This window comes from Musca domestica, unplaced genomic scaffold, assembly GCF_030504385.1.
Source record: "Musca domestica strain aabys unplaced genomic scaffold, Musca_domestica.polishedcontigs.V.1.1 5, whole genome shotgun sequence".
NCBI classification, from domain to species: domain Eukaryota; kingdom Metazoa; phylum Arthropoda; class Insecta; order Diptera; family Muscidae; genus Musca; species Musca domestica.
In genome coordinates, this window is record NW_026712346.1 from 26930645 (window position 1) to 26945276 (window position 14632).

Here is a 14632-nt window from a genome sequence, read left to right on the forward strand (position 1 = left end):
CAACCAAAGTAGGCTTCGCTGGCTTCTTGCAAGGCCATAACAGCAGAGCTCTGGAAACGCACGTCGGTTTTGAAATCTTGAGCGCTTAACACCGCCGGTGGCTGGGGCACTCTTATGGGCAGCTTTGATAGCTAGTTGTTTTCGGGGAGCCTTTCCATCGGTCGATTTACGGGCAGTTTGCTTAGCACTTTACTAGAGATATGCACACAAACACTGTTAACACGGCAAAAACGTTGCCATCGCCACTAAAGTGAGTATTTATAGAAATTTGTGCTGTTAGCATCAACTTTTGGGGTTGATATGTGAATTCTTACCTATCTGTATACCAAATGTACACGCCCACATAACAGAGAACATACAATACTAATGGCACACATATATAACTGTACATACTTTACTTTTGAGTTCAATAGTTGGAGAGAGCCGTAAATTTTGTATAAATACGAGCGGAATCATCCGGAAAAAACATTACCTAGATGAAGATGGAAGTCAAATAACTTCAAAGACGGTCAAGGCTAATGTCATGGCAAAATCATTCGCTAATATCCAAAGCTCTAATTCATGTAATATAATTACTCCAGATTTAATTGTTTCAAATGAGCCCATGACGCAGTTTGGAATAAATTATATGGCAGATGGAAGAAATCTGAATTCCAACAATAGTCTACCTATAAGACTCACTAATTCAAATGAAATAGGAAATATTTTAAAATACATGAATAATAAAAAGTCGACAGGAGACGACAAGATCTCAAATTACATTTTAAGAAAGCTGGACCATAGGACTTGTATGATAATAGCCATATTGTTTAACCAATGACTAAACATTGGCTATTACCCAAGGAAATGGAAAACTTCAAAGGTTATCCCTATTCTAAAACCAGGAAAAGATCCCACAAAAACTTCAAATTATAGACCCATTTCGCTATTATCCTCCTTAGGTAAATTATTTGAAATAATAATATTAGACGGATTGAATGAACATATCATGCATTGTAATATTCTAAAAGCCAATAAATTTGGCTTTCGAAAGCGATAAAATTATAAATGTGTTAAACAGCAGAAGTGCAACCATTGCAGTTAGCTTAGATTTTAATAAGGCATTTGATACGGTATCCAGAGAGGGCATAACCAAAAAAAATGCAAAATAAGTATAAATTCTGCCCATTGCTTACAAAAATTATCCAAGACTACCTACAAGATAGACAATTTTATGTATGTTTTGAGGGAGCAAAAACTCAATCTGTAAGAAGTGGAGTTCCTCAGGGTTCGGCACTGGGTCCAGTCCTCTATAATTTATACTTGGCTGATATTCCACAACCCCCAAATGATATGCTGCTATTACTCATGCTAGAGCTAGAATAGCCAATAACAAATTAAATTAATATCTTGAAGTACTAAAGCAAAACTTTGATAAATGGAATTTATCAATTAATACTGAGAAAAGTATGGCAATAATATTTAAAGGAAAAGGATGTAATCTCTATAAAAATTCCAGGAGCTACATACAAAAAACCAACATAGGAGGCGAGATGTTGTCCAATACTAAAAAATTAAAGTATCTGGGGGTAATATTTGAAAAAGATATGAGTTACATCATGCATGTAGATTTAGTAATTAAAAAGGTAAGGAAGGCTTATCAAGGCTATTAATGGCTATTAGGCAAAAAAAGAGGATTAAGTACTAAAATTAAACTACTAATGTATAAACAGTTAGTTAGACCAACAATGAGTACGCCTTCCCTGTGTGGGCATTTATATCCTCTCATCAAATGGAGAGGATTAGAATTTTTGAAACAAAAATATTAGCCCACTGCCTTGGTCTGGGCAGACAGCTCTCAGAGCAGCGATATTACAAAAGCCCATCAATTAAATAAAATTATAAATTAAGCAAAATGGATAGATTCGATAGGTTCACTGTAAAAATTGCAATAGAATTTCTAAAAAAAATGCATAAGTCACAGCAATCACTTAGTAACAAATTTAACAATAAGTAACGAAGATTTTATAAGACTTAACGAACGAAGATGCTTAAAACTAAGATAACGAATTTTGTTATCTTAGTTTTAAGCATTCGTATAACTAGTGTTTTCACTAGTTTTTTCACAAGAAAAATAATAAAAGACTACAATTAGAACAAAAGCTTAATATTGCACGAGCTGGCCTTCCACGTAGTTTATTCCATATTTTAATCGAAATTAAAAAATCTAGATAAGTGTGAAAACACGTTAAATATAAAATATATAGAAATACGACTAGAATAAGAAATAAATGCAAATTATTTTTTTTTTTTGAAAATATATAAATCGCTTAAAAAATCCGGAAACAACATTAGTGCTCAAACAGTTCGTGAAGTGATAAGTGAAATTAACTAAAGTGACTGGTCGTAGTAAAGATGGTAAAGGCTTGGGAAAAGGTGGCGCTAAACGTCACAGGAAAGTGCAAGGTATTACCAAGCCAGCTATTAGACGTTTGACTCGTCGTGGCGGTGTAAAACGTATCTCTGGCCTGATTTACGAAGAAACTCGTGGTGTTCTGAAGGTGTTTTTGGAAAACGTTATTCGTGATGCTGTCACCTACACCGAACATGCTAAGCGTAAAACCGTCACCGCTATGGATGGAAAGTCCCACAGGGATCAGAATTGGACCCTGTTCTTTTCAACCTATTCCTCGCTAACATCCCGCAGCCAACTGGAGGGGTCATGGCCTCAATCTTTGCCGATGACATAATTGTAGTTGCAACACATCATAGGGCAAAAACAGCTGAAAAATTAGTAACAAAGTACCTGCAAAATTTGAAGCAATATTTTGATATCTGGAAATTAACCCTTAATATAGACAAGTGCCGTTCAATAATATTCGAGGGAAAGCCAGGATCAGTATGTAGAAATGCAAGAAAATTCATTCCAGCAATTAAAATAGGGAATAGCATTATTCATAATACCGATACAATAAAATACCTTGGAGTAATACTGCAAACAGACATGCAATTTATAAGGCATATCGACTATGTACTTAAAAAAGGCAAGGCCGTATATGGCAAGTTGCGAAATATGATTGGTAAGAGGGATGGTCTCCGCAGAACGTAAAACTAATATTATGCAAACAACTTGTGAGGCCGGCAATGTCATATGCATTTCCCGCTTGGTTCGCAATATCTACCCATCAAATGGAAAGAATTAGGATTCTAGAGAGGAAAATGCTAAAACACTGCCTCGGACTCAGAACAACAACAAATTAATTTGGTAGACTAACAAGCCCTAAAAACTCTTTATTATATGAAGCAAGTAAAATTTACAGGATTGACAAGTATATAGTCAACATAGCACAAAAATACTTGAAGAAATGCACAATCCATAATAAAAAACATATTAAACTGCAGTGTTACAAGCAACGAAAAATCCTGTAAACAATTTTTGGGAAATAAAGATGAAATTGAAATTGATATTCCGGAAAAAACACAGAGACAATCAAAAACTCTAAGTGAAAACATCAAGTGTTAATTAGTGGAAAAAGTGAAAAGGCAATAAATAAAACTTAAGTGAAGTGATAATAAAACAATATTTGATTTCCCTAAAAAAAGCAAAATTATAAAAAGAAAAACTGAAGTGCAGAAATGTCTAGTCATAGCATTGAGAAAAAAAACTGTCGAGACTATTTAAGAAAGTGACGGCTCTATGAGCCAAAATAACCAAAATGAAAATGTGATAAATGAAAGCTACCCTATACCATTTATTAAAATTAAAAGAAAAAGGAAAAATTAAAATAACATTGAAAATATTTAAGATAGTGATGAAGAGAATAAAAAAGATAATGGAACTAAACTTTTGAAAAAGAGCTTGAAAAAGCCAATGAACGTATAAGACAACTTGAATCTCTAATACAACAACTAATTGACAAAAAAGAAGATATTAGTGTGGATTTCCACATACCAAATGAATGGGTAAAACCAACTTATAAAAAAGGAAACCAATTACAAGTTGAAAACACCCCAAATAATGATTGGGCACATGCAGGCTGAAGAAGAAGAAGAAGATATAACCGCAATGCCAATGGTTAGCGACACCAATAAAAATTTTCAAAGGAATCCGGACAACAACCCTGATGGAATTTTCCAGTATAATAACAACACGGATATTACCGCCAGTAGCAGCAACAACAACAAAAACTAAAACGAAGTTAAGGCAAGGCCACCAACCTTTAAAACATATAACATGCATGTAATTTTACCTTAAAACTCAAAGAAATTTTAAAACATAATTTATTCAATATTAATATCATTAATAAAAATTTAATACACTTGAAATTAAGTACAATAGAGGACTATGAAAAAATTAGGAAATATATAGAGAGCCAAAATTCTCAATTTTATACCTACACTCCTCAAAAACAAAAGCCTAAAACACTGTTAGTTAAAGGTGTGTCTGATACATACGATGAAAGTGATCTAAAACAATATATTGAGGAAACTGATCCCAAATTAAAAGTTTATAAAGTTATTAAATTGACAGGTCGTAGATGGCTAGTACAGTTTGCTCGAGATGTAGATGTAAAATCCTTTATAAAATTAAAATATATTCTAAATGTAGGTGTAGAAATAAGTAAATATAAAATGGAAGATCTGCTACAGTGTAGGAGGTGCCAAAGATATGGCCATATATCCACAAACTGTAATATAAATTCCAGATGTGTGAAATTTGGTGAATGTCATGGCCCATGAAAATGCACTATACCCCCTAAGGAATTAAACACTGAAGAATTTATAACAACCAACCCCAAAACAGGTCAAATTATAAAGACAATAGGCAAACCAGTGAAATGCTGTAACTCTAACACAATAGGTAACGTAGCCAGCTATAAAAACTGTCCAAAAAAGCTAGAAATTCTCGAAAAAATGGCACAAAATAGGCTTAATAATACAAAAATTCCAATTGAAAACAATCTAGAAAATATCAAAACATCTAAAGTAGAACCAGGCGTTACATATGCAAAGGCTACAAAAAAAAATAGCCAAAATTCTTCAAATTTTCCTTCCAATAAACAAAAGATTATCGAACCTGCCAGCAGTTTAGATCAGCAAATAAAGCAGTCAATGAGTGCCTTTGACTCTTACTGTAAAAAATTCTTTGGAAAAGACTTTTATACCTGCATAAAAATAGTTGGAGAATTTGCTTCAAACTATAAACAATTAAAAACAGAAAAAGAACAAGTAAGAAGGCAGTAAGTTCGGCCGGGCCGAACTTTGAATACCCACCACCATTTGGAACATATTAGAAATTTTTCAAAAAAATAAAATCCATTAAAAATTCTTTAAAATATCTAATATAGGAAGGTGAAGATATACGGGGGGACATACGATATTGTGGACCTATAAAGACAAATCTATATCTGCGTGTAAAGTACTCACAAGGAACTCCTTGTGTGGATTTTCAGATAATTCCATTGGAAAAAGTGGCTAAAATCATCAAAATACCGAATATAGGGGAGTACCGTTATATGGGGGATATACGATATTGTGGACCTATATAGACAATTCCGTTCCAGGGGTAAAGTGCTCACAAAGAACGCCGTGTGTGGATTTTCAGACAATACTATTGGAAAATGTGGCTTAATTACCGAATATCGGGGGTACCGTTATATGAGGGCTATACGATATCGTGGACCTATATAGACAATTCTTTTTGAGGGTGTAAAATTTCTTTATTAAGTTCATTTGGGAAACTATTTGAAAATTTTATGCTAGAAAAAATTAATATACACATAGTTAATAAGAACATACTCAAAGATTTCCAATACGGGTTTAAAAAACAAACGTTTTCTACTCATGCACTAATGACGTTAACTAATAAAATTTCCAATGGGCTAAATAAAAGAAAAGCCACCATAGCAGTTAGCCTTGAACTAAGCAAGGCGTTTGACACTGTTTGGCAAGAAGGAATAGTGTACAAAATGCATATGAAATATGAATTTAATAAGGAATCGACAAGAATGATTAAAAACTACCTTCATAATAGGTCGTGTTTTGTGACACTTGATGACCACTACTCAAATATTCATACAATAAAGGACGGGGTCCCACAAGGCTCCGTCTTGGGACCTGTTCTCTATAATCTATTTATAGCAATCTATTTCTGTCAATTTTCGCAGATGATATAATGATCGCATACACACATCATCGGGCAAAAACGCCACAAATAAAATTAAATAACTACCTGCGTAAATTGACAGAATTCTTCAACAAATGGAAATTAAAACTAAGTGTAGACCAGGATCTGTCTGCCGAAATGCACGCAAATTCATACCTTCATTTAAAATTGAAAACACAATACTAGACAACACCATTATTATTAAATACCTGGGAGTCGTATTGTAATCCGATGATGTAAACCACGTCCTACAAAAAGGAACATATATATATGGTAGCCTACGCAGAACAATAGGAAAAAGAGGCGGTCTCAGCCTAAAAGTCAAACTCCTCATTTATAAACAGTTTGTAAGACCAGCTATATCATACGCCTTTCGAATATGGTTCTCCATTTCCTCAGCACAAATGGAAAGAATACGAATATTGGAGAGGAAAATGATTAAACACTGCCTGGGTCTGAAAACGTTCTTAAATGAAGAAGGTCGCTTAACACAACCAAATTTTCGTAAATTACAGCAACATAACAAGAATAGATAAATATATGACCAATATTGACCTATGTGCCTACTCACGCTACACCAAAGTTATCAATTATTGGAATAATTGATGAAAATAAACTAATGTTCTACCATAGAAGTTATAAAACATAATTTTGATAATACAGTATATATTACTAAACAATAAGAAAATACCAATGTATTAAATACCATATGAATTACTATATACTTTTATTTGTTTTATTTATTTATTTTATTGTTATTGTTTTTTTAGTTTTAGGAGCACTGCCCATTAGATATAAGTAGTATAAGAAAACAAAAGAACCTCGTTTTTTCATCCCTTTTTTCCGAGGAAATCCACAATAACTACTTCATCATAATCATTATTCAATATAGTAACAGTTAAATATCTAGAAAACATTATATGTGCTAGAGTAGTTTTAAGATAATAGTCTGTAAGGAATTACTAAACTCTGTACGAAATTGAACATGGGAAATAAAAATGAAATGAAAAATCCGGAAAAAACATTAGTGCTTAAACATTTCGTGAAGTGATATGTGAAATAAACTAAAGTGAAAAAATGACTGGTCGTGGTAAAGGTGGTAAAAGCTTGGGAAAAGGTGGCGCTAAACGTCACAGGAAAGTGCTCCGTGATAACATCCAAGGTATTACCAAGCCAGCTATTAGACGTTTGGCTCGTCGTGGCGGTGTAAAACGTATCTCTGGCCTGATTTACGAAGAAACTCGTGGTGTTCTGAAGGTGTTTTTGGAAAACGTTATTCGTGATGCTGTCACCTACACCGAACATGCTAAGCGTAAAACCGTCACCGCTATGGATGTCGTATATGCTTTGAAGAGACAAGGCCGTACCTTGTACGGTTTCGGCGGTTAAACAAATTCTTGACGCAATTTGGAGAAATCTTTTTTTTATAACAAAACAATCGGTCCTTTCCAGGACCACAAAATATATCAAAAAAGAGATACTTTCTTGTTGAAAACTATTTTTTTTAAATTAAAACAAAGAAAACGAGTAAAAAAGCAGTAAGTTCGGCTGGGCCGAACTTTGAATACCCTCCACCATTTAGAACGAATTAGAAAATATTAAAAAAAAATAAAATCCATTGAAGATTCTGTTAAAATCTTTAAAGTACCTAATATCGGAAGGTGCCGATATATGAGGGATATACACTATTGTGGACCTATATACACAAATCTAGGAACTCCTTGTGTGGATTTTCAGATAATTCCATTGGGAAATATGGCTAAAATAATCAAAATCCCGAATCGGGGGTACCGTTATATGGGGGATATACGATATTGTGCACCTATGTAGACAAATACCTTTCATGGGTAAAGTGCTCACAAAGAAATCCTTGTGTGGAATTTCAGACAATTCCGTTGAAAAATGTGGATAAAATCATCAAAATACCGAATATCAGAGGGTACCGTTATATGGGGATATACGATATCGTGGACCTATATAGAGAACTCTATGTCAGGGGATAAAGGGCTCACTAAGAACCCCTTGTGTGGAATTTCAGACAATTCCGTTGAAAAATGTGGCTGAAATCATCAAAATACCGAATATCAGAGGGTACCGTTATATGGGGATATACGATATCGTGGACCTATACAGACAACTCTCTTTCAGGGAGTAAAGTACTCACAAAGAACTCCTTTTGTGGAATTTCAGACAATTCCGTTGAAAAATGTGGATAAAATCATCAAAATACCATATATCGGGGGTACCGTTATATGGGGGATATACGATATCGTGGACCTATATAGATAATTCTCTGCCGAGGTATAAAGTACCCACAAGGAACTCCTTGTGTGGATTTTCAGACAATTCCGTTGAAAAATGTGGCTAAAATCATCAAAATGCTGAATACCGGGGGGTACCGTTATATGGCGGGTATACGATATTGTGGACCTATATAGATAATTCTCTGCAGAGGTATAACGTATCCACAAGGAATTACTTGTGTGGATTTTCAGACAATTCCGTTGAAAAATGTGGCTAACATAATCAAAATACCGAATATCGGGGGTACCGTTATATGGGGGCTATACGATATCGTGGACCGATATACCCCATCTTCGAACTTGGCCTGCCTGCAGACAAAAGAGAGATCTGTGCTTCCTATCTTAATTCGTTTAGACTGTAGCGTGATTACAACAGACGGACAGACGGACAGACGGACGAAATTAGAATTAGAATTTTACGCTGATCAAGAATATATATACTTTGTTGGGTCTAAAATGATTATTTCGATGAGTTACAAACGGAATGACGAACTTAATATACCCTCCATACTTTTTTTGGTGGAGGGTATAAAAATAAACACTTATCTTAGGAAATAAAGAAATTTTAAGATTTCTATTAAATTTCGTTTTCAGCTCTCTCGTATTTTTTTCTCACAATTCGTGAAAAATGTATAAAAATCAAAGAAAGAAAAAATATAAATACTTACTCGTTTCAATTTTCTCAAGAATATTTTCACCGGAAACATTGTTGTACTGATGCCTCGTATTTTATTCCCGATCATAAACATGCCGTCGGCAACTCACATCGCTAAACACATTTAGTTGCTCTTCTTCTTTTTCGTATAATATGAATATAACATAGCGTCGCTTTACGTATGTATGTATTAGTATTTTTTAGTCGATATTAGTAAAGAACAACCATGCTGTGGCAATAAAGGAATTTCGTTGTGATTTTGGACTTTTTTTAAATGAACTTTTTCCAAAATTTATTTTAAAATCGTTGAAGGTATTTATTAAATAGATCGTTGATTCATTTTATTTCAAAAAATTTCATTAAAAAATTGTAAATTATTCACTAATCATTTCCTTTAAAATTTTACCGAAAATTTATTTAAAAATTGATTTTTTTTTTAAAAATTCTTAACTAAATGAATTTTATTTTATTTATGTTAAATTCTACTATTCAATTTTCAATTAATTTGTATTTAATTTTTCATTAGATTATTTTTTAAAAATCACTATTTCCTTTTATTTATTATTATTTTATTCATTTCATATTATTAATTTAAAAATTTTCGATTTCGTCAAAAGCATTCTTCATTTTCATAAAATCTATTTATTATTCTAAATTCCTTTAATTTATTTGCAAAAATTTTGTCATATAAATTTCTTTAAAGTTTCATTATTATTTGCCTTAATTTTTAAAAATTTTCTTATTTTATTTTAATTTAATTATTAATTTACGTTATTTTATTTTTCTTTGTAATTATTTTGGTTAATTTTAATTTCATTATGTTACTTTTATTCTATTTTTTGTGTTAAAAATTTTCCATAGCACCACAATGTATTTTTATTTTCATGCATGCGTCGATTTATTTCCACCACAACACTATTCTGCCGCCAAAATTCCCTTGCAAATCATCTACTTTACGCCTTCCCGAAGAATGCGCCGGCTGCGATTTTTATACCCTCCACCTTGGAAAGGAGGTAACATTAACTTTGCCATTCCGTTTGTAACATCCTTAAATATTCGTCGTAGAACCCATAAAGTATATATATTCATAATCAGCATGAAATCACGATACAGCCCACATTATTTGACGTAGAGCGCCAAAATTTAGCAGACCTATTTGTATTGTGTCTAGGATGGTTGGTATTGAAAATGAGATATATCGGTCCACGTTCTGGTATAGTTCCCATGTAACGGTACCTCCCAATATTCGGTATTTTCATTATTTATGCCACATTTTTTCACGGATTTTTCTGAAAATGTTTACTTGTAGGTCATAATATGTCCCTGTGCGTGTGGCAAAATATTGCATGTATAGGTCCACGTTTTGGTATAGCCCCATTTATCGGTACCTTGATGGTTTTTGCCACATTTTTCATTGATTTGTCTAAAAATTGGTATTTGTGGGTCATAATGGGTTCTAGATCGTGTGGCGGAACATTGTATGTATAGGTCCACGTTTTGATATAGTCCCCATATAACGGTACCTCCAAATATTCGGTATTTTGATGATTTTTGACACATTTTTTCAAGAATTACTCTGAAAATAGTTAGTTGTAGATTATAATGGGTCCCAGTTCGTGTGGCGAGTCATTGGAATTATAGGTTCACGTTTTCGTATAGCCCCCATATAACGGTACCTCCCAATATTCGGTATTTTGATGGTTTTTGCCACATTTTTTCATTGATTTGTCTAAAAATTGGTATTTGTGGGTCATAATGGATTCTAGATCGTGTGGCGGAACATTGTATGTATAGGTCCACGTTTTGATATAGTCCCCATATAACGGTACCTCCCAATATTCGGTATTCTGATGTTTTTCGCCACATTTCTTCTAATGTTTCCTTTACCCTAAGGTGGATGGTATTAAAAGTTTGGCCCGGCCGAACTTAATGTTTTTTTACTTGTTTCACATAAAATTACTGCGTGCCACCACCAACTGCCACATGCTTCTTCATACTCATTTGATGACGCCGCGATCTCTCTCTCGCTCTATTCCTGACATCATAAGAGACAACAGCAACAACACAAATATGCAACTGAGAACTAAAAACAGTTATTCTGCCAACGTCTCATAGAAAATTATTATAATTTTTTTTTTCATACAAATGTAGTTTGAGGGCATTCTTTCTCTTTTGAAATATTTTTTGTCGTCCTGAAAAGGACGGATTGGTTGAATTTGGTATGGATTTATACGATGGTCCGTATTCTTCTTCTTCATTCCATAATACCTTTCGAGATAATTTAGGCTTTCTTTTCGGTCTTCTTGGGCAAGAGGACAGCTTGGATATTTGGCAATACACCACCTTGGGCAATGGTAACGCCAGACAGCAATTTGTTCAATTCTTCGTCGTTAAGGATGGCCAATTGTGGCGGGGAACGATACGAGTCTTCTTGTTGTCACGGGCATCATTGCCAGCCAATTCAAAGACTTCAGCAGTCAAATATTCCATGACAGCGGCTAAATAACGGGAGCACCGGTACCAACACGCTCAGCATAGTTGCCTTTACGCAACAGACGATGGATACGACCGACGGGGAATTGAAGACCAGCACGATTGGAACGGGACTTTGTCTTTCCCTTAACTTTGCCACCCTTACCACGACCAGACATTTTCACTTTATTTTAGTTTTGAACACTTCACTTAAGCACTGAAAAATACAAATGATAAAAAATTGCCATTTTTATACCCTCCACCATTTTATGGAGGGTATATTAACTTTGTCATTCCGTTTGTAACTCCTCGAAATAATCATGTCAGACCCAACAAAGTGTATATATTCTTGATCAGCGTAAAATTCTAAGACGATTTAGCCATGTCCGTCGGTCTGTCTGTCTGTCTGTTGTAATCACGCTATCTTTCGAATGAATTGAGATAGATGGCTAAAATTTTGCACACATGTTTAGTATTCCAGTAGGCAGGTTAAGTTCGTAATTGGGCCATGTAGGTCCACGTTTTCATATAGCCCCCATATAACGGTACCTCCCGATTTTCGGTATTTTAATGATTTTAACGACATTATTCACCGGAATTGTTTCAAATTTGGTATTTAAAGTTCGAAATGGATACTACACCCTAAGACAGAAAATTGTCTGTGCAAGTCCACGTCTTCATATAGCCTCCATATAACGGTACCTCCCGATATTCGGTATTTTAATGAATTTAGCGACATTATTCAACGGAATTGTTTCAAATTTGATATTTGAAGTTCGAATTGGATAATTCAACCTAAGACAGCAAATTGTCTGTGCAGGTCCACATCTTCGTATAGTCCCTATATAACGGTACCCCCCTATATTCGGAATTTTGATGATTGTTGCGACATTATTCACCGGAATTGTTTCAAATTTGGTATTTGAAGTTCGAATTGAATACCACACCCTAAGACAGAACATTATCTATGCTGATTCAGGTCTTCGTATAGGGCCCATATATATGTACATCCCTATATTCGGTATTTTGACGATTTTAGGTACAATATCCACCGAAATTTTTTGAGGTGTGGTATTTGAAGTTCGTAATGGATGCTACAGCCTGTGACAGAAAATTGTCTATGCAGGTCCAGGCCTTCGTACAGCTCCGATATAACGGTACCTAGCTATATACGATATTTTGATGATTTTAGCAACATTATTCACCGTTTATTTCAAGTTACGAATTTGAATATGGTAATAGCTTATGACAAACAATGCCTATGTAGGCCTACATCGTACACACCTCAATATAATGCCTATATTTGGTATTTTTAAAATTTTAACAGAATGTTGTAATGATTTTATATTCTGAAAATTTCCAAATTCGTTCCGAATGGTTGAGGGTATTCAAAGATCGGCCCGGCCGAACTTACTACTTTTTGACTTGTTGCCATTTAACTTTGCCATTTATTAACACATATATTGTTACAAAGAAAATATTGATTTATTTTAAATTCAATTTAATATATGCTTGGGATTTTTGAAATCTCTTAAGCCTTGGTATATCAATTTACATAAAACAAGTTAATTTTGTTATAATAGTGCAACAGTTTTACTGTTTACACATCATCACACATTTTTAAGTTAATAGTCATTTGTAGTAGCTCAAAAAGGATTATTAAAATATTTTATAATATAAAATGTTCTGTATCTTCTATAGTAGAATAGGAGATTATTATTATGGTCAAAAAGTATGCCTTCATCTCGAAGCTTCCTTATTTGATGGCATTTTAAATGATCCATCAGACAATATAAAGCTACGCAAACCTAAACATGCCCGCAATATAGCTCGTTCAAATGTTCTTATGCATTCCATCTGGTGTGAAGATATTCCAAACCAGGATGGGAACGCATATGAAATTATGGTTCTAATGACCTGAGTGTATATTAACAGCTTGACCTTTACTTTATTACACAAAATTTTTTTAACACAATATCTGCAGAAATCAAACCTGTCGTGGAATAATATTCCAAGATATTTCAATGTGTCGTATATTTGCATCACACCATCGCCAATTCGCACATTGGGAACAAAATGTCGAAAATTTTTGTAAACCAACCCTTTGATTGACAACCAACAATTGATTGACATTTCGCAACATTCAGTTGAAGTTTCCACCAATCGAAATATACACTTAGTTCCTGCAGATAAGTGTTAATTCATTCATTTTTTTATTGACCGATTTTGCGAAAGCTCCTCTGAAGGCAATAAGTACATCGTCTGCATACATTAGAAGAAGTCCACCTTGGGTTGGTACAGGGATATCGCTTACATAGATGTTGTATAGTAGGGGTCCCAGGATAGATCCTGGGGGTACACCTGCTAATACCTGTCTTTGACTTGACCGTTTTCCACCTACTTTAACCTTGAAGTGTCGCCCCTCAATGAAGCTTTTCACCATCAGTACAGTGCCTAGGTTTAAAACCAAATTGACAATTTCTCAGGATATTTCTATCCTCAATATCACGTTTGATTCGTTGTTGTATCACAATTTCCAGAATTTTCCCGAAAGGTGAAAGTAGCGAAATTGGCCCATAGTCACTACAATTTTCCGGATTCTCCACCGGTTTTGGAATTGGGACCATTAAAGCCACCTTCCACGCCCTCGGGAAATAGGAAAGGTTTAAGCAGTGATTAATAAGCACTGCCAAAATTTTAAATACTACGTCACCTGCGCGCTTCAGGGCTATATCTGGTATATCGTCAATGCCACAGGCTTTCTCGGATGGTCTTCAGGATACAGCCCATTTTATGTCCCCTGGTTTTACAAAACCAACCTCATACCATTGAATCCAGCCAGATTGTTCATATCGAAATGTTCCAGTGGTTCCATTATTATTAGTAGGTAACATATGATGTGCTAGTTCTGCCTGTAATCTACGCCTGAAACGATGGATGTTCATGTAATCGTAATCACAAAATTTCTGAACTACCCCCCTCTCTAGGTCATCCACATTTATAATCAGCCTAACTGCTCTATGGTCAGACTCAAAATCCAGTGTAGCTAACTGATTG

The 14632-nt window shown here is 34.3% G+C and overlaps 2 protein-coding genes and 1 pseudogene across 2 annotated transcripts; 2 read left to right on the top strand and 1 right to left on the bottom strand.

The window, feature by feature from the left end:
- Nucleotides 1-200: 200 nt before the first annotated feature.
- LOC101889497 (histone H4-like) lies at nucleotides 201-2729 on the top strand. The gene is made up of 2 exons (XM_059128339.1): nucleotides 201-250; nucleotides 2390-2729. Exons 1-2 carry the CDS (start codon nucleotides 201-203, stop codon nucleotides 2727-2729), a joined length of 390 nt encoding a protein of 129 aa, XP_058984322.1.
- A 4461-nt stretch (nucleotides 2730-7190) lies between these two features.
- LOC131804862 (histone H4-like) lies at nucleotides 7191-7607 on the top strand. Its single transcript, XM_059128114.1, has one exon. It carries the CDS (start codon nucleotides 7223-7225, stop codon nucleotides 7532-7534), a length of 312 nt encoding a protein of 103 aa, XP_058984097.1. The 5' UTR covers nucleotides 7191-7222; the 3' UTR covers nucleotides 7535-7607.
- Nucleotides 7608-11382: 3775 nt separating this feature from the next.
- On the bottom strand, nucleotides 11383-11754 carry LOC131804861 (histone H2A-like; annotated as a pseudogene).
- Nucleotides 11755-14632: the final 2878 nt, after the last annotated feature.

What these genes read in the sequence shown, in the direction of transcription:
- LOC131804862 (XM_059128114.1), top strand. Translation starts at nt 7,223, where the DNA reads ATGACTGGTCGTGGTAAAGGTGGTAAAAGCTTGGGAAAAGGTGGCGCT.
- LOC101889497 (XM_059128339.1), top strand. Translation starts at nt 201, where the DNA reads ATGCACACAAACACTGTTAACACGGCAAAAACGTTGCCATCGCCACTA. An exon ending in ACGTTGCCATCGCCACTAAA is followed by an intron (nt 251 to 2,389) that starts GTGAGTATTTAT and finishes GACTGGTCGTAG; the next exon opens with TAAAGATGGTAAAGGCTTGG.